At 43.0% G+C, this 18276-nt stretch overlaps 2 protein-coding genes across 6 annotated transcripts; one reads left to right on the top strand and one right to left on the bottom strand.

The window, feature by feature from the left end:
• The first annotated feature begins 223 nt into the window (after positions 1-223).
• Positions 224-13680, top strand: LOC129850106 (fibrinogen-like protein 1). Of its 5 annotated transcripts, none has more exons than XM_055916681.1 (8): positions 235-686; positions 829-4653; positions 6849-7017; positions 7255-7414; positions 8242-8336; positions 8882-8970; positions 11403-11599; positions 13196-13680. In XM_055916681.1, the coding sequence occupies exons 2-8, from the start codon at positions 4498-4500 to the stop codon at positions 13380-13382; spliced, it is 1053 nt and encodes a 350-aa protein (XP_055772656.1). In that variant the 5' UTR covers positions 235-686; positions 829-4497; the 3' UTR covers positions 13383-13680. The 5 variants fall into 5 exon arrangements, with proteins under 5 accessions (XP_055772654.1, XP_055772653.1, XP_055772656.1 ...); XM_055916683.1 differs by having other exon boundaries at positions 829-6445; XM_055916679.1 differs by lacking the exon at positions 13196-13680 and having other exon boundaries at positions 224-686; positions 829-6445; positions 11403-13014.
• Positions 13681-14536: 856 nt separating this feature from the next.
• LOC129850107 (microtubule-associated tumor suppressor 1 homolog A-like) lies at positions 14537-18013 on the bottom strand (the record flags this gene model as incomplete). The annotated part of the gene is made up of 5 exons (XM_055916684.1): positions 14537-15526; positions 15835-15932; positions 16956-17072; positions 17614-17709; positions 17894-18013. Coding segments are annotated over 5 exons (648 nt in total), but the record flags the coding sequence as incomplete, so codon positions are not given.
• Positions 18014-18276: the final 263 nt, after the last annotated feature.

Raw genomic sequence — 18276 nt, 5'->3', positions numbered from 1 at the left:
TAGTAGTGTGATGGGGGGTGATTTCATACGAAAGGTAGTGTCTCGGATTTACGTACAGAATAATACGAAATGCTCTGAGACCACGTTGCAATGCCAGCTATTCTTTGGTGCTGAAATCTGTAGTTTTTGATAAAAAATTATTTTATTTGATGTCGGAGCTCCATTCCGCCCACAATAGTCGCTGCTCAACTCCATCGTACATCTTGGAGTTGAGTTTAGTCGTCTACTGTGCGTGTACCCTATCTGGCTAGCCAACAATTAACTTGCCAGACCCATTGAATGCACCCACCAAAGTCTAAATTAGTCCTTGATAAGATGGAAAGAATGAAAATCAGCAGTGGATTTCTAGGTCAGCACAGGATTCGAGGTCCAGATTTAAATTTGCCTGAGCTAGAACCATGAACTCCAGTGTCCCAGCCTAGTAGATCTGAGTAACAGAATGTGGAGTTGGCTATCACTTGCATGCTAACTTAATCTAATGATACATTTATAAACCAAACAACCACATCTGACCATTGGTCAGGTGGTTTGAAGTTGTAGTTTGTGACATAGATTCACTCACTCATTTGTCATCCTTCTGACAGAGAATGGCAATGTCTCACTTTCTCCAGGAGAGGGAATCCTCTGCATGCAAACTTGCAATTTGACTGAGGATGACCACAACACTTTTAGAATGCACTGTGCTGGTGAGCCCACTACATCACTTTTTGTTGTTGTGAACACTTGTTTTTTATCCACTACATCACTTTATATGACTATCCATAATATTCCACTTGAAAATATCAGAATAATATTCCTGAATGAAAAACTATCTGTTTATTTCTACAGGAGGCAAGCGCCAAATTCCCAGGAGTCAAACAAGAGCATGTTGGGACGGTATTCATGAAATGGGCACAATGAGCAGTGGGACCAACACTGCTCTCAAGTCAGAGGCAGACACTGAGGGAATGATCCAGACAAAACAGCAGTCAGGAGCTGAACACAGTGAAGGTGTCTTCCTAAGTCTGAACCCAATTGTTTTTTGTTTTTTTTAATTCGGCCTCCCAGACGCCGAAGACTCCTCGTGTTCCTACGCCACAGACACCAGAAGACAGTCGACGCAGTTCTCAGACACCCCAGCGAGAGCAGCACCGCCACTGCATCGATGCCAGCATAGCTCCAATACAGATTCCCCCAAGACAGGCAAGGAACCGCTACACTGCGGCAAGACTTTAAGCCGATACCCAGTGCTAGAGGCACATGAAAGCGTGTACACAGTGGAGAAGACGTATATGTGCGACGCGTGCGGCAGGGGTTTTCGCAAGTCGGAAATCGCAACATGCACCTAAAGCTCTGTGGCACCCACATTGGGTTTCCCTGTGACCTCTACTAGTCAGGGTCAATAATGCTGGTCAATAATGCCGGCATCAACAGGCTTTTGTCTGTATGTCACCCAGCATCAATTGGAGGTAGCTGTAGTTGGATACATGGCATCTCTACGCCAGCCAGCTCTCCCTCAGACACTTGCCTGGAGGCCTGGTCACATCAAATACCTCGGGGCAGAATCACATCAGCATGTAAACACACCTCACTTCTGGAGCGATCAGACCATTCAGGCCACACCTCTGAACACACCTTACTACAGCTCACCGTAACTATCATGTGAACCAGCGGTATTCAAATCTTACCCTATAAGGTCTAGAGCCTGCTGGTTTTCTGTTTTACCTGATAATTAATTGCGCCCACCTGGTGTCCCAGGTCTAAATCAGCCCCTGATTGAAGGGGAAGAATGAAAAAGACAACAGTGGAACTGGCTTCGACATCTGGGGGGGTCCGTATCCACAAAGTGTCTCAGAGTGCTGATCTAGGATCAGTTTAGCCTTTTAATTCATAATGAAAAAGACTGAATGGACAGGTACATTTATTAAAAACACATTCCACCATATACTAATATATATTTTGATATGAGGAAGAAAAGCCTTATGCATGTATTTTATTTAACTAGGCAAGTCAGTTAAGAACCAATTCTTATTTACAATGACGGCCTAGGAACAGTGGGTTAACGACCCTGTTCAGGGGCAGAACGACAGATTTTTACCTTGTCAGCTCGGGGATTCGATCTAGCAACCTTTCGGTTACTGGCCCAAAGCTCTAAACACTAGGCTACCTGCCATCCTGAACAGTGAATTCCAAAATGATTGACACACTTGATAAAGATGAGTAAAAATTACTGTATGAAATAAATAATTAAAATACTGAGCTATATTGTATACAAAAAAAGGGGGTAAATTATATTATTTTATAATAATACAATTGCGCAGGGAAAGATTTAGTTTAACAAGTAATATTTTGCTTTCTCAAAAAGGGTAGAGGTCCAAATTATTGACACCCCGGTTTTCAATACGTCACCTTGCGAGGATAACAGCACTGAGCCTTTTTCTAAATTGTTTTATGAGTTGAAGAACACATTGGGATCTTAGACCGTTCCTCCAAACAGAATCCTTCCAGATCCTTGATATCCTTCGCCTGCGCTTATGAACTGCCCTCTTCAATTCAAACCACAGGTTTTCAATGGGTTTCAAGTCCAGAGACTGAGATGGCCATTGCAAAATTATGATTTTGTGGCCAATTAACATGGATTTTTAAGAGTGCTTGGGGTTATTGTCTTGCTGGAAGATCCACTTGCTGTCAAGTTTCAGGCTCCTATATCTAACATTTCCAGGTGCTAGTTAACGTTCATGATGCCGTTGGCCTTAACAAGGGCCCCAACGACCAGTGATCGTGCATACACAATCCCTCTCATAACATTATTTCTATTGAGTTACTTATAGCTCTCTGTGGTTCATTACAGCTGGAAGGTCCTCTGTTCTGAGACCAGTGTTCTGAGACCAGCGTTCTGAGACCATGGCAAATGTTGTCCACGTATGTTTTGTGTGGTTTTCCCAGAGGTCTTCGTCCATGAGAGGGAACCCACAGTATGAGACTGCTGGCAGCCAGCTCAGGATGTCTTGACACACTGACCAGCAAATATCAGCCTCCTGGCACTGATCTTCTCACTGATCTTGGGTAGACCTCCCTACAGCTATTGGTTGGTCAGGTATTGAAACCAGAGGACCCTTTTCACCTCTCAGCATCCTGGTGTAGCGACCATTTAGATGCTGGTTAAGGGCAAAGAAACACACAATAATTGTTTAAAAAATATATCTACCTTATTCTGCCAACAAACAAAACTGTTTCAGTTAAACATTGTGCTTCCCTAAAAAGCCACAACACTATATATAGATGGATGGGCTTCCAGTTGGTTCAACAATATAATCATTACTGTATTGGTCCTTTATCAAAGAGACATTCAGGAGGATTCCAATAAGGAGAAATAACACTGACAGAAACTATAGGAAAGCACCCTTCATAGATACAACCACAGTTGGTCCTGCTGTATGCAAACAACCCCTTCCCTGCATACAACTCAGACCTGGGCCAAAACACAGGAGAGCACCTGTACTTGGTAATATTCTAGACGGGTTCCTAGTGTACAAACTAGTTTAAAGTGAAAACTTTACATTAAATTTGGATCGTTAATTTTAAGAACAAATCCCTAACTGAAAAACAATGGTCTTTTTTTTTACAACATTTTAATCACAGCGTAGTTATCACAAAACAACCACTAACAGGTCCTGATCATCATTATAAAGAGACACATTTAAATTAAACAAACCTAACGCAACAATGCTGTAACGTTAGTAGCATCATTCACCGACAACACATTCAATTGTTTGTGAAGATAGATCACTAGTCTGAAATAACACCTGTAAATGTGAGGTTCCAACCTAATGTTTTGTCACAGTTTAGGGCAGACAATCAGGAACGTGTACTTTTTAATCTGTATGACATCATAGGGTTGTTGTAACATCACTCAATTAGCAGAGGATAGCCACAAACACTTCCACAAACTGTGTTTGCAATTGTGTGATTACTACAGGCTGAGTAGTGACTGCTCTCTAGTGGAGGAACGGCAGGACACAATTTTTGGCTGCGTTTAAACCCTGTTCTGATTCCCCCCACTAATTGGACTTTTGACTAATCACATCAGCTATTTTGCCATTAATTGGGCAAAATATCAGAATTGGGCTGCCTGTGTAAACTCAGCCTTCCACTTGATTTGAATAGTCACATTTACTAAAGTCTGTACCATTTTCTTCAATAGTGAAAATATCCTCAAAAACCAAGCTAAAACATGAAACGGTCATCATTACACTTTACTTAAATATATATATTTTTTTTTACTTACAATCACTTTTGTTTGACCTTTTCATCCAATCTTCCATGTTGAATTCCCTCTGAAAAATCTTCTGGTGCTAATTTAGTAAATCTGCTTCTACGTTTACACAGGCAGCCCAATTCAGATCTTTTGCCAATTATTTGCATATATGATAACTAACTGATCATTTTCCTAATGTGTAAACAGCACAAAACCACACGGAATATGTTCTTTTAACTTTCGATTTATACCACATCCATATGTGGATCTCAAACCTGACACAAACCAGATCCTCCACAAGTGACTTGCCTGGACGATCAGATCTGATGTTTTTTTGTAATTTTTACAGGTCACCTGCCGTTACCATGACAGGAAATGAGCATACATGCAGTAAAGAGGTCACTGGGACCCAAAAGGTGGGGGAAGAACAACTGACCACTCTTGTTGAAGCCACGGAAAATCAAGGCTGACCGCAATACTGCAGGCATTGCTAGCAGAAAACTGGATCCCCCATTATAGTGAATAGAAAAACTGCCATTTTGTGGTCAATCTTCATGTAAATAAAACAATGTTTTGAAAACCAACATGGTACCAATAATTGCTTCTAATACACCGGATGTATGTCCTTGAACGGATTTTTAATTTATTTTTTAAATCCCACACAGAAAAAGTTAAGGATAATTGAGTTGCCAATGGAAGCCTGCAGAACCCCGGCCAGCCTTTAACTAAAGTTACTCATTGAGAGGGCGTAGCACTGAGTTTGCCTGCAATGCCACTTCCTGGAGTAGCTCAAACTGCTCATGTTATGTCTCCATGGGACTCCATTTTAACCAACTTCAATTGGTTTCAATGCGCTATGAAGTCTTCTCAATAGGAATGAATGGTGTCACGTGATCGATGGTTTTGTCCATTCACATATACACTAATTGGGGAATGTGCAAGGACGCCATCATTGTCGGCCATTAAAAACAATCTGATCTAACAAAGTGGACATTTGTTAAATCCGTCATGATTTATGAGTTCTAACAGGCCCACAATGTGGTTACTAACACCATATTTGGATATATTGGGCTGGCTGTTTTCACTGCATAATATTTAGAAGTTATTTTTGGGGTTTAGAAATGTTTTCTGCTAAATGCTAACTCTTGTTTGTATAAGCTGGTAGCATAGCTAGGCATATAGAAATCGGTGGTGGTAGTTTAATCCGTTTTTAAGTGTGATGTACTTGATTGTTGATGATGATATGAACATGTATTGGAGTTGACATCCATACAAGCATTATACCTCAAGATTGGTGGCAATGAGGAGATTCTGAATCTTTCCCCCCACGAGGAGGTAATGTGCATGGTGGCTCCATGGCGTTTCCATGGTGGCTTCATGGCGTTTCCTTGGTAGCTCCATGGCGTTTCCATTATTTTGGTTGAATTCCATTGATCTCTTTACCGCATCTTTGCGGTACTTCAGAGGCTACATTAGTGTGAATGTGGAAAGCTGATATGGGTCACCTGTAGAACTGAGTTTGGGCAGTCACAAAAATTGGATATAGAAAGAAAATCTGAGTTGGGTTCTTAGGGTGGCTGTGTAAACATAGCCCAAATGCCTTATTTATCCATCATAAACTGGATTGGTAAGATCTGAATCAAACCCATTGAATTAATAGAAGTAAATCAAAACTAGAGCTAAAACATGAAACAAGGGGAATGTTGACTTAAGGCAGGGAAAGTTACAAGTCGTTGAATTCAAATAAGTCGGAAGGGCCATGTTTAAGATCACGCCAGTAAAACGTGCTATTGTATCACCAGTTGGGTTATGAGAAGGGAGGATAGATAGAGGGAAGACACTACAAAAGGCAACCCTCTTCCTACGCAATAGACCACTAGACACAACAAGGTTTAATAAGAAGGTCAATGGCCAGACTAGGGTGGGAAGTCACTAGCCATTTTTCAAAGTACAGCAGAACACTTGTGCTGACTCCGATGTGTAGACACTAGTGTTCTGCGTCCCAAATGGAACCCTATTCCCTATATAGTGTACTACTATTGACCAGGTGCCATTTGGGATGCAACCAGTGTCTTCCATGGTGGGTTGTCAGAGGGTAGGGTGAACAGAGCGTCAGTAACACTGGTGGTTGAACATAGATCACACGCCATGGCAGGAGCGTCCACCATAGCAGTTTTGGGGCTTTTGTTCCTCACGGAATGCCACTCGGTAAGATTTATTTAGATTTTGATTGGCTTTGGTTCATATTGTGCATAATTCTACTTCCTTAACACCCACATACGTTGTGATGATGACATTTTATGTGCCATTTGGTGTATTCAGCATGCACCTGCATGTATGTTTGTGTGTGTGTCTGTCTGTTTGTGTGTGCATGCATCGTCTGTCTCTGCATCCAAATCTAGTTCATATCAGATTATATCATAACAGGTTTCTTTATTTATGTTATTGTTGAATGTACTGAGATTAGTATTTGTAGGCTAACACATAAAATGAACAAACGTGTTCCTTTATCTTATCTTGAAAACTGATAGAACGGATCATTCTGATCCGTTAAATGAGTTGTATAGCCCGAGAGAGTGAACAGAGTCCCCCTCTCCCCCCTGTCCACTAGGCTCCAGTGCAGTGTGGGGAGATGGTGGGGCGTCTGCAGGCTGAGATGGAGGACCTGGTGAGGGTGATCAACGACCAGCACCACTACATCCAGGGGCTTCACCTCAGCCAGGCCCAGAAGCTGCCTCAGATCCCCCAGACACACCTCCAGACTGGGGGACAGTACAAAGGTCAGGCAGGGGGTAGAACCCCATAGCTCCTGTTGTTAATGTGGAATTCTATGGGTAGAACATGGAATGTCTTTTTACTGAACTGAATTTAGTGTTTTTGTGTGATTCATGTTTGATTAGCTATTCAATTTCGTTTTTAAAACAGACATAAATAGTAAAAGATAATGCACTGTATAAGGAATGGATTGGGTGCCATTTGGTGTGCATGCACTGTAACCATGTCCTCTGTGTGTTTAGACTGTGCTGAGATATATAAGGATGGGAACTCAGTTAGTGGCCTGTATATGATCAGACCGGACCAAGCTCCCTCCTCCTTCATGGTGTTCTGTGACATGAGTGATGGAGGAGGCTGGACTGTCTTCCAGAGGAGAAAGGACGGAATGGAGTCATTCGACAGGTAGGTGGAAAGAAAACACCACTATCGACTGACAGGTTGATCAAATTAATTCATTTTTAAAAGTTAATTTTAGTTACACTGCACTGCAGTTATACTGCAATATAAGTACTGTTAATTTTTGTAAGGGCAATTGTAGGAATAAACAAATACTAAATGAAGTTTTGTTGTATTTTACGTTAGATATCCTAACTAACGCCTTTCGGTTTGCAACAAATTGTCATGGTATGCTTTCTCAAAGCTCCAGCACAGATCATGTATTGGGAGCAAAAAATATTTCTGGTATCAGATTGTTCTCACATAGAAACTTCATTGGGAGGAATGATGTTTAACATGCCTTTTACATTTGTATCACAAAACATGTTTTGAAAATCGTGATAAAAGGGCCTAAAGTGGCTTCATGTAAGACCTACATGTCTCCTGTAAGACCTTATGACCTGTGAACCCGTACCAGATACAGACAACATCATGGTGTCATTATACTCTTTATAATGTAATCTAACTGATGGAATATGTTCAGACTCTGACATATTCATATTTATAGTGTTGAATAAATGAATGTGTATCTCAAAACTACATTTTTTGATAAAAAAAAAATGTAAAGAAATTGTTTGGAACAATATACTATACAAGTACATCATATTTCCAGAGTGGGCACTTTGGTACTTTTAATGATATAATTTCCTTCCTCCCAATTACATTTTTGTGAGAATTGCTAAAACAATCTGAGATACTAAAATATTTTCCGCTCCCGCTGGCGTGGAATCGCCCTATCGTTGGTTTCAGGTTTAGCGTCACTTGCATGTGGGTGTGACTCCCTCCCTCTACAGAGCGTGGGTGGAGTATAAGCATGGTTTTGGAGACAGCGAGTCAGACGGAGAGTTCTGGCTAGGGAACGACCCCCTACACTACCTCACCTCTCAAGGTGAAGAGGAAAACCTACAACTAGGGCCAAGAGCTTTTCCCCACCACTTGATCTGACCAGGAAAAACTCCCGGCCCCTAGGAACAGGCTGTAATAGTAATATGACCCAGAGTTTTTCCTGGCCTTAGTCAGGTTATAACTAGGACACAGAGTTTTCCTAGTCAGGTAACAACTCTTGGCTAGAAAAAACATCTAAAAGGCATGTGGCCAAATTCACATGGAATGTACCTAATAATGACAATAAATTGCTTTTATATTACATAGAGCTTTTAACTACAGTAGATCTTAAAGAGCCCTATTTCCAACTTGAGATAAGTTGACTTAAAATGGACTCAAGTCCAAAAATGTTGACATAAGTCAATCTTTTAATGGCTTAAGTCCTTGTTAAGTTTACTTATCTCAAGTCTGATCATGGCCCCGAGTCCTTTACATTGTACGAGGCCACCTCAACTCAACTCATCCACCACCACTACTGTCTCACCCACCTGGGTGACAATTGGTGGCCACTTTGGCTCTTTATGACCTGTATTTGACTCTGTTTTCTAGGCGACTACAACCTAAAGATCAACATGGAGGACTTTGACGGAAACCAGCGCTTCGCCAAGTACAAAAACATGAAAGTGGATGATGAAAAGGTACACGTGAACACAACACCACGGTCTTTACTGCAGACATTCCTCACATGGAACAGACACGGTTTTCCCATAACACTGGGTGTCACTATTTTGTCTACTCTTGTTCAAACTGTACCAAAGGCAGTTCAGATCTTGATAGAACGTTAAGAACAAGGACATGTGTAGTATTTCGCCTTCTTTTTTAACCCAACACACCCCCCTTTCCCTTTATTTGTTGACATAAGTCCCTGTTCGCAAAAAACCGAACCAATCTACCGTTCATACTGTATAAACTGGGGATTACCAGGACTAGTATACAGAGCATGCGCTGATCAGCTGACATTTGCAACCTCTCCCTAACCATGTCTGTAATACCTTTAACATGTCAAGTTGACCACCATAGTTCCTGTGCCCAAGGACGCCAAGGTAACCTGTCTAAATGTCTACCGCTCTGTAGCACTCATAACTGTAGCAATGAAATGCTTTGAAAGGCTGGTCATGGCTCACATCAACACCATCATCCCAGACACCCTGGACCCACTCCAATTTGCATACCACCCCAACAGATGACACAATCTCTATTGCACTCCACACTGCCCTCTCCCACCTGGATAAGAGGAACTCCTGTGTGAGAATGTTGTTTATTGACTACAGCTCAGCGTTCAACACCATAGTGCCCTCCAAGGTCATTACTAATCTCAGGACCCTGGGACTGAACACCTCCCTCTGCAACTGGATCCTGGACTTCCTGATGGGCCGCCCTCAGGTGGTGAGGGTTGTCAACATCACATCCACCACACTGATCCTCAACACGGGAGCCCCTCAGGGTGCGCGGTAGCGCACAACTCCAATACCGTCATTAAGTTTGCTGACGGCGGTAGGCCCGATCACCAACCACGATGAGACAGCCTATAGCAGGGCTCTCCAACCCTGTCCCTGGAGAGCTACCTTCCTGTAGGTTTTCATTCCAACCCCACTTGTAACTCACCTGATTCAGTTCATCAACCAGCTGATTATTAGAATCAGGTGTGCTAGATTATGGTTGGAGTGAAAACCTATAGGATGGTAGCTCTCCAGGGACAAGGTTTGAGAGCTCTGGCCTATAGGGAGGTCAGTGACATGGCAGTGTGGTGCCAGGAGCTGATCGTGGTCTCCAGGAAATGGTTGGCCGAGCACGCCCCCATCCACATTGACGGAGCTGTAGTGGAGCGGGTTGAGAGCTTCTAGTTCCTCGGTGTCCACATCGCTAAGGAATTAACATGGTCCATACACACCAACACAGTCCTGAAGAAGGCATGACAATGCCTCTTCCACCTCAGGAGGCTGAAAAGATTTGTCATGGGCCCTCAGATCCTCAAAAAGTTATACGGCTGCATCACTGCTCGGTATGGCAACTGCTTTGCATTCGACCACAAGGTGCTAGAGAGGGTAATGCATATGGCCCAGTACATAATTGGCCGAGCTCCCTGCCATCCAGGACCTCTATACCAGGCGGTGTCAGAGGAAGGCCCTAAAAATGATAAAACACTCCAGCCACCCAAGTCATGGACTGTTCTCTCTGCTACCACACAGCAAGCGGTATCGATGCATCCAGTCTGGAACCAACAGGACCCTAAACAGTTTCTACCTCCAAGCCATAAGACTCCTAAATAGTTAACCAAATAGCTACCTAGATTATCTGCATTGACTCTCCCCTTTGCACTAACTCTTTTGACTCATCACATACACTGCTGCTACTGTTTATTATCTATCCTGTTCCCTAGTCACTTTACCCCTACCCATATGTACATATCTACCTCGAACACCTGCACATCGACTTGGCTATGTACACGGGGTACCAGTACCAAGGTATCGCTACTCATTGTGCATTTATTATTACGTGTTATTACGTCTTATTTTATTTCTCTGCATTGTTGGGAAGGACCCGTGAGTAAGTATTTCACTGTTAGTCTACACCTGTTGTTTACGAAGCACAGGACAAATAGAATGTGATTTGAATGTCCTTGAGCAAAGGTCCTGGGGAAACCAGCAATCCTCTTCATTCACCTACTCATATTAGCCCATTCTGGAACAAGATCAATATTTGTAGACAGCAGTATTCAGAAAGATACACCTCAGCAGTGCTCTGTTTAGGAGAACATTGACTGTGTTACAGTATAAGCATGTTGGTCTATCACTCCTGGTCCTCAACCTATTACCTAAAGTTGTGGTACCTTTTACACTAGGCGTGGGGGAATTCTGGCCCAGGACTTCTGCAGTGTGTGCACACCAATGTAGGCATTTGTTTGAGGTCTAAATTGAAGACCACAATTAGTTGAAATTTGAGATCAGGTGTTAGGTTAAAGGGGATAGTTAAGTGATTTTACATAGTTAAATATTCAAAATCACTGAATTATTTCCCCATAAAATACTTTAAAAAACTACTCCCTAAAATACTCTTCTTCCCCCTCCAGAACCAGTATAAGCTTCATCTGGGTGAGTACACTGGCAATGCGGGGGACGCCCTCCCCGAAGCCCACCCCTCTCCCAGTGGGCAGTGGAACAGTCTAGGAGCCGGTCAACAGGGAGTCAAGTTCAGTACCTACGACCATCCCAACAAGGACGATGAGAAGTGTATCCGCCATGACATGTCAGGGTGGTGGTTCAGCAAGTATGACCTTCTGCATTACTGTGGAGATTTAGTTACCTCTGAACCACAGAGTATTGGCCTCCTGTATTACTGTGGAGATTCCGTAACCTCTCAACAGAGTATTGGCCTTCTGCATTACTGTGGAGATTCAGTAACCTCTGAACAACAGAATATTGGCCTCCTGTATTACTGTGGAGATTCAGTAACCTCTGAACAACAGAATATTGGCCTCCTGTATTACTGTGGAGATTCAGTAACCTCTCAACCACAGAGTATTGGCCTCCTGTATTACTGTGGAGATTCAGTAACCTCCGAACAACAGAATATTGGCCTCCTGTATTACTGTGGAGATTCCGTAACCTCTGAACAACAGAATATTGGCCTCCTGTATTACTGTGGAGATTCAGTAACCTCTCAACCACAGAGTATTGGCCTCCTGTATTACTGTGGAGATTCAGTAACCTCTGAACCACAGAGTATTGGACTCCTGTATTACTGTGGAGATTCAGTAACCTCTGAACCACAGAGTATTGGCCTCCTGTATTACTGTGGAGATTCAGTAACCTCTCAACAGAGTATTGGCCTTCTGCATTACTGTGGAGATTCAGTAACCTCTGAACAACAGAATATTGGCCTCCTGAATTACTGTGGAGATTCAGTAACCTCTCAACAGAGTTTTGGCAAAAACATTTTCCACATCGACTCCCCTACATATTTATTTGGACAGAGAAGCTAAAACTTTTAATTTGGCTCTATACTCCAGCATTTTGAGAGAAAATGTTTTGTATGATACAGTATAAAGTAACACCTTTTTTTTACCATTTAGAAATGAATGCAACCCCATTTGAAGGTATCATAGGTACTTGGACAAATTCACTTATAGTGTATACAATTTAGTCAAGTTTAGTATTTGGTCCCATATTCCTATCCCGTCGTGACTACACATTTGCAGTTTGATTTGGTTATGTTTTTCGCGTTATGTTTACAGATAATCATGAATGAGTCGTGAATAATGACAAGTTACAGATGCACAAAGATCATGCCCCCAAAATATCCTAACCTCACCATTACCAATAACAGAGGATACAACAAAACATGCTAACCTCTCACCATTACCAATAACAGGGGATACAACAAAACCTGCTAACCTCTCACCATTACCAATAACAGGGGATACAACAAAACATGCTAACCTCTCACCATTACCAATAACAGGGGATGGTAGCATTTTTTTAGGGGTATGATATTTATGCCTCTAACTTTCTCACTAATTATTATTGACGATTCATTCACGATTATCCGTAATCATGGTAGCATCCACATTAATGTAGAATTGTTGAGAAATATTATATTGTTATTTACACTAAAAGTGACACAATACATTATTTTCCCTTTTCTATTGGGCACAACATTATCTGAAACACAACCAAAACAAATCAATCAATGGTTGCGTGCCATCGACAGTGTTATTGACTGATAGATTGCTATAACATATGATATGGTTAGCTGGTAAAATACTTATCCAGGAGTTGTAAGATCTGGCAACGTCCAAGCAATGGAACGCGACCTATTACTATGAATCTCAGATGTTGGTGTCATTCTGCGTCTCTCCACCAGGTGTGAGTCTGGCAACTTGAACGGTCACTACTACAACGGGCCGTACCAAGCGGTGATGGATGACGGGGTGGTCTGGTACACCTGGCACGGCTGGTGGTATTCAATCAAATCCGTAGTCATGATGATCCGGACGTCCATCCGGCTGGATCCAACTGACCAGAACGCCAGACGACATCGATCCTGTTAAGAGTTTTTCCTCAATTAGGATAGGCTAAAGGTGGCGTTACGTCATAGAGAACATCCAATCATAACAATTTTGATGCTAATTGAGGTAAAACAGTAATTCTGCTCAGATTATTAAAGGATTACATTTATTTTCATCATCAATTGCACACCCAAAATGTATTTCAGCTTTTAACCCAACCCCTTTGAATCAGAGGTGTGGGGGGCTGTCACATTGGGTAGTAATGGTACAATTGTGTACTTTCCACTCAAATATTTTCTGATTGTGACAATTTGAATAAAATGTTATACTATGATCAACATTTACTTTAACAGAAATATTGCCTATATTTTCCCCCCAGAGTTCTCTTGCACCCAGAATGGGCACGTTCCAGGTCGTTCTCTCTGGCACCCAGACTGGGCACGCTCCAGGTCGTTCTCGCTGGGCACATTCCAATCTCAAAAGAGACTGCTCTATCATATAAATGGGCTTCCTCAGACAAACAGTTCTCCAGACATTGTGAGATCTAATCTACTGCACTAAAGACAACCTGGAACACACCCATTTATTTTGTGTTTTAAGCCAACCCTTAAAACATTCACTAGTTTCTACCTGTTAATACTGCAGGCAGAAATAAGACACTAGAAATGACTGAAGTGTGTGCAAACAAACCAGTATTACATTACCGAGAGACAGACAGAGCACTAAAACCTCACCAGTGAAGAGATCTGAGAGAGTGTATTATTTCCATGTTAGAGTAGAGGAGATTTGAGGCCACTGAGGTAGGTGTTAAATGGGTGATCTGTGCCCTCCAGGGTGGATTCCCTTCTCTAGGTACTACTGCACAACAACAAGATTGAGCGTGTGCACACACACACTGCTTCGACATAGCTGTCAATCATTTTGACAGGTAAAAGACTTGTGTGTAACCAATCTATTCCAATGTATTACATTATACAAATACCTTATTAACCATATCCACTATTTAATTATGTATTTATAGAGGGATAATAAAGATAACTTTGACCTTGATTTGTTTATTTACCTTTTAAAATTAAACAAAATGATGGTCAGTTTGAGGCATTCTCGGAGAAGTGGAGAGGTTTGAGATAACATTGGCTCAACACAAAGTTCTGGAGTTTTGGATTGGGAACATTGAGCGATAAAGCACAGATGGGTAAATACATTCCACAGTTTTATTAAGGTAGAGAGATGAAGGGTTGGGATTAAAGTTCACTTTAACTCTGAATATCCGCGCCCAGATATGGACTGTTTATACAAGGGGTCAAAAGCAAGTGCTCGTTGGATAAAGCTCTGCTCTTCAATAAGTCACCCTAAAAGTCCTCAAAAACACTCTATACCAAAGATGGCGGAAAAATGAAGATGCCCCACTCAGGCCGTTTATGAACCAGAAAAAAGGGAATGTGATGTCTCACTTCCACTTCCGTCTCTGGCCTACACCATTTTCAAAACTACATCCAAGGTTTTTAGCACAAACTTTATTAGGGGAGCGGGGAACACGATGCACAAATAAAAGGAGAATCAAAACGAGCTGAGAAGCTATGTACAAACCCTGAGGTTTAAGTTGCCTGTTCTTTCTCTCTGCTGAGGGGAAAAAAGTGAGAGAAATCAGGCAGAAAAAAAGGCAGAATTGTCCTACGCTTTAAGTAAGTGCATCTGTGCAACATTGTCTTCTCTTTCTGGGAGCAAAGAAAACATCTGTACAAGTCATTGTGGGCAGAACCCAAAACTGCAGCGTCATCATGTGAAGTAGTCCATCCGTATTTGGAATAGCTTTGTCTCCTTGAGAGGCTGGGGTTGGTGATCTGGGGGGTAGGAGGTAAGGGACTGTAGAGGGGGGGTTGTCTTTAGGGTGTGTTGGGAGGGGATATCCACACAAACACTTTCTCTCCCCCCACACTCTCTCTTTCCCCTTGGTGTCCAGTTTGGGTTATCTGGTGGGCGAGAGTGGGGCTGCGGCGGTGGGGAAGGAGGCCGAGTTGCCGGGCGAGTGGAAGGGCGAGGAGGGCGAGAGGCGGCGGGGGCTGGCCAGGTCTCCATTGTGCAGCTTCCACAGCAGCTCCTCATTCTCCATGGAGAGACGCTTGTTGACCTTGGACTCCTTCTGCAGGGTCTGCTGCAGCATGGCCTGCTCACTGGACAACTGCCTGTAGGAGACACAGAGAGAGGAAGACACACAGAGAGGAGAGAGGTCAGAGAGGGGAAGAAACACACAGAAGAGAGGTCAGAGAGGGGAAGAAACACACAGAAGAGAGAGAGGTCAGAGAGGGGAAGACACACAAAGTGAAGGTGGTTCACTGAACAGCCTCTATTTCACCAACACAGAGAAACAGACACAGAGGAACACACACATTCTTAGAACAACATTATGTATAATAGAAACCCTGCTCGAAGGACAGATGGTGAAGATGAGGATTCTGGAGAGAGATGAGTCACTCCTCTCTACAGTACGTACTTGGAGAGTGCGGTGTGTTTGTCCATGCGGGCCCTGTAGTCTTCGTTCTCCTGCTGGACTTTGTTCAGACGCTCCTCCAGCTTCACGTTGCTCTCCATCTGGCGCCAGACAGACAACACAAATGTAAAAGTTCAAATGAGATATTTCTCTCCGCTCCTGTACTTGAATCATGCCATGATACTATGTACTTGTTTGCATGTATAGATTTTGCTCTGCAGCATCGCATTAATGGAAACCAAGACTTTTCTCAGGGCAGGCCTATGTTTGAGTTGCGTCAGGGACAATTTTAGCATTTTAGCTAACCCCTTTCCTAACCTAATTCTCCTAACCTGCCACGCTAATTCTCCTAACCTGCCACGCTAATTCTCCTAACCTGCCACGCTAATTCTCCTAACCTGCCACGCTAATTCTCCTAACCTGCCACGCTAATTCTCCTAACCTGCCACGCTAATTCTCAGGAGAATTGTCTTGGTTTCCTCTAACGCGATACAGCGATTTGCTCACTAGATCATGTGATATATGCAATGACTCTGTAATAGAAGCCTGGTGTCTGTGCACTTAACACTGATGATGGCTTGATGCAGAAACATTTGTGTTTTGTTTTCAGCTTATATTTATGCACAATAAACTTCTGGGCACCATAATGTCCCAATAGCTGTGGATGATCTCCTCTTTTTAGACAGTGTGCAGGTCTCCACCGCTCCTAGACGGTTTAGGCCCAGGATTCTGATCAGCACTTTGAGACAAAGGTTTTTGTTTTACTAGGTTACGTGTTCTGAAGCCTCCGGCGAGGCAGACACAATCTCTCCAATCATGACGTAATATTCGTGGTGTATTTATGCAGTTTTGTTTTGCAGCGAAATGACTCTTTATGTGGTGACTCCCAAGACTGAAGACAATCTATCATGAGCTTGAACGGCAAAAACAAACCGTTACCAAAACACTCTGCCTTCACAGAAATGTGTGTGTGTGTGTGTGCACATCTTATAAGGGATGACATAAGATGGAGCACCCTTTCAGTGACGTACAGAGAGAGCTAGCAACAGCGAACATACACAGCTCAGGGCATGTGCGTGTGTGTAGGCGCGTTGTCATCGACGTGTGTGTGCGTGTGTCCTCACCAGCTTGTCCATCTGCATGAGCTTCTTGTCCTGTTGGTGAAGCTGCTTGGTCTTGATTTCCAGAACCACCTTAAGACTGTCCAGCTCCTGTCCCAGATACAACACATGGGAGTCCTTCTATAGGGAGAGAGGGAGATAAGGGGGGAGGGGGGAGAGAGAGATAGATAGAGGGGGAAGAGAAAGAGGGGGGGGGGAGAGAGGAAGAGAGAGATTTTCATTCACAAACCAGTCCTATTCCTAACCTCTTCTATCCCCTACAAACTGTTGTTCCAGACAAACAACAGTCATTCAATAACCCACTTTAAGATGGATGATTGCAGTACCAGAGTTGTGGGTTTGATTCCCAAATGAAACTAAATATGCATGAGTCACTGTGGATAAATCCCCAAACACAGCCATCTCAGAAACGGACACATTGACCAGAGCTGCATGTCCATTAGCAACCAGCAGGGGGCAGTATTCCACCAGTATAAAGACCATAAGGCCCAAAAACAACAAAAAATAAGCAGTAAACTGGGAAATCTGTCTCACAGCAGTAGTATTGTTGACTGAGGTACACAGTGTACCAGAACAATAGCATTCTTCAGCACCTTCCTGTGTCCATGGGGCTCTGGGCATAATTATGCCACAACATAGGGTACCATCATATTCCTTTCACCTGGTTCTTCTCTGCCAGAATCCTCCTCCTCTCCTCCTCCGCTCGCAGCTTCTCGCTCAGCGCCTCGTTCTCCAACGTGAGGTCCTGGATTTTCTCCTGTTGTGGGTGTGTGAGAGAGAGAAAATGGTTGAGAGAGAGAGACTGTTAAGTCAACGCTACAACAGTGTTACTCCCTGATACTGAGTGTATATAAGACAAACAGAAGATAGTAGTAGTATCTTTATTGGGTAAACGTGTGGTAAGGCTGTGATCAGGGAGGTAGAGGGAACATGGATCTCACAGTGAGAGTGGCCTCCGTTTCCTTTAGTGTTTTGTCCAGGTTCTCCAAGTCCTGTTCCAGGGTTTTCCTGAGCTCTGCAAAACAACACACTGAGTCAATGATGGAGGAAAAGTAGTCACTTATTCACAAATTAAAAAACTTTGGATTAGTAATTTCTCATGTGAAAACCAACCAAGTGTGTGGATGCCTGAGATGAATGGATTGATGGGTGGATTGATGGGTGGATAGGTGGAGGGATTGATGGGTGGGTGGGTTGATGGGTGGATGGATTGATGGGTGGATTGATGGGTGGATAGGTGGAGGGATTGATGGGTGGGTGGGTGGATTGATGGGTGGATAGGTGGAGGGATTGATGGGTGGGTGGATTGATGGGTGGGTGGGTT

Source organism: Salvelinus fontinalis, unplaced genomic scaffold (genome assembly GCF_029448725.1).
Source record: "Salvelinus fontinalis isolate EN_2023a unplaced genomic scaffold, ASM2944872v1 scaffold_1829, whole genome shotgun sequence".
NCBI classification, from domain to species: domain Eukaryota; kingdom Metazoa; phylum Chordata; class Actinopteri; order Salmoniformes; family Salmonidae; genus Salvelinus; species Salvelinus fontinalis.
Note: the sequence above shows the minus strand (reverse complement) of the source record. Positions and strands in the feature narration are given on the sequence as shown.

Excerpts from the sequence above, each read along its gene's own strand:
- LOC129850106 (XM_055916678.1), top strand. The coding sequence starts at position 4,498 with ATGTGGATCTCAAACCTGACACAAACCAGATCCTCCACAAGTGACTTG. Across the intron at positions 4,654-6,848 it reads AGGTCACTGGGACCCAAAAG|GCTCCAGTGCAGTGTGGGGA; the intron begins GTGGGGGAAGAA and ends CCTGTCCACTAG. Across the intron at positions 7,018-7,254 it reads GACTGGGGGACAGTACAAAG|ACTGTGCTGAGATATATAAG; the intron begins GTCAGGCAGGGG and ends CTGTGTGTTTAG.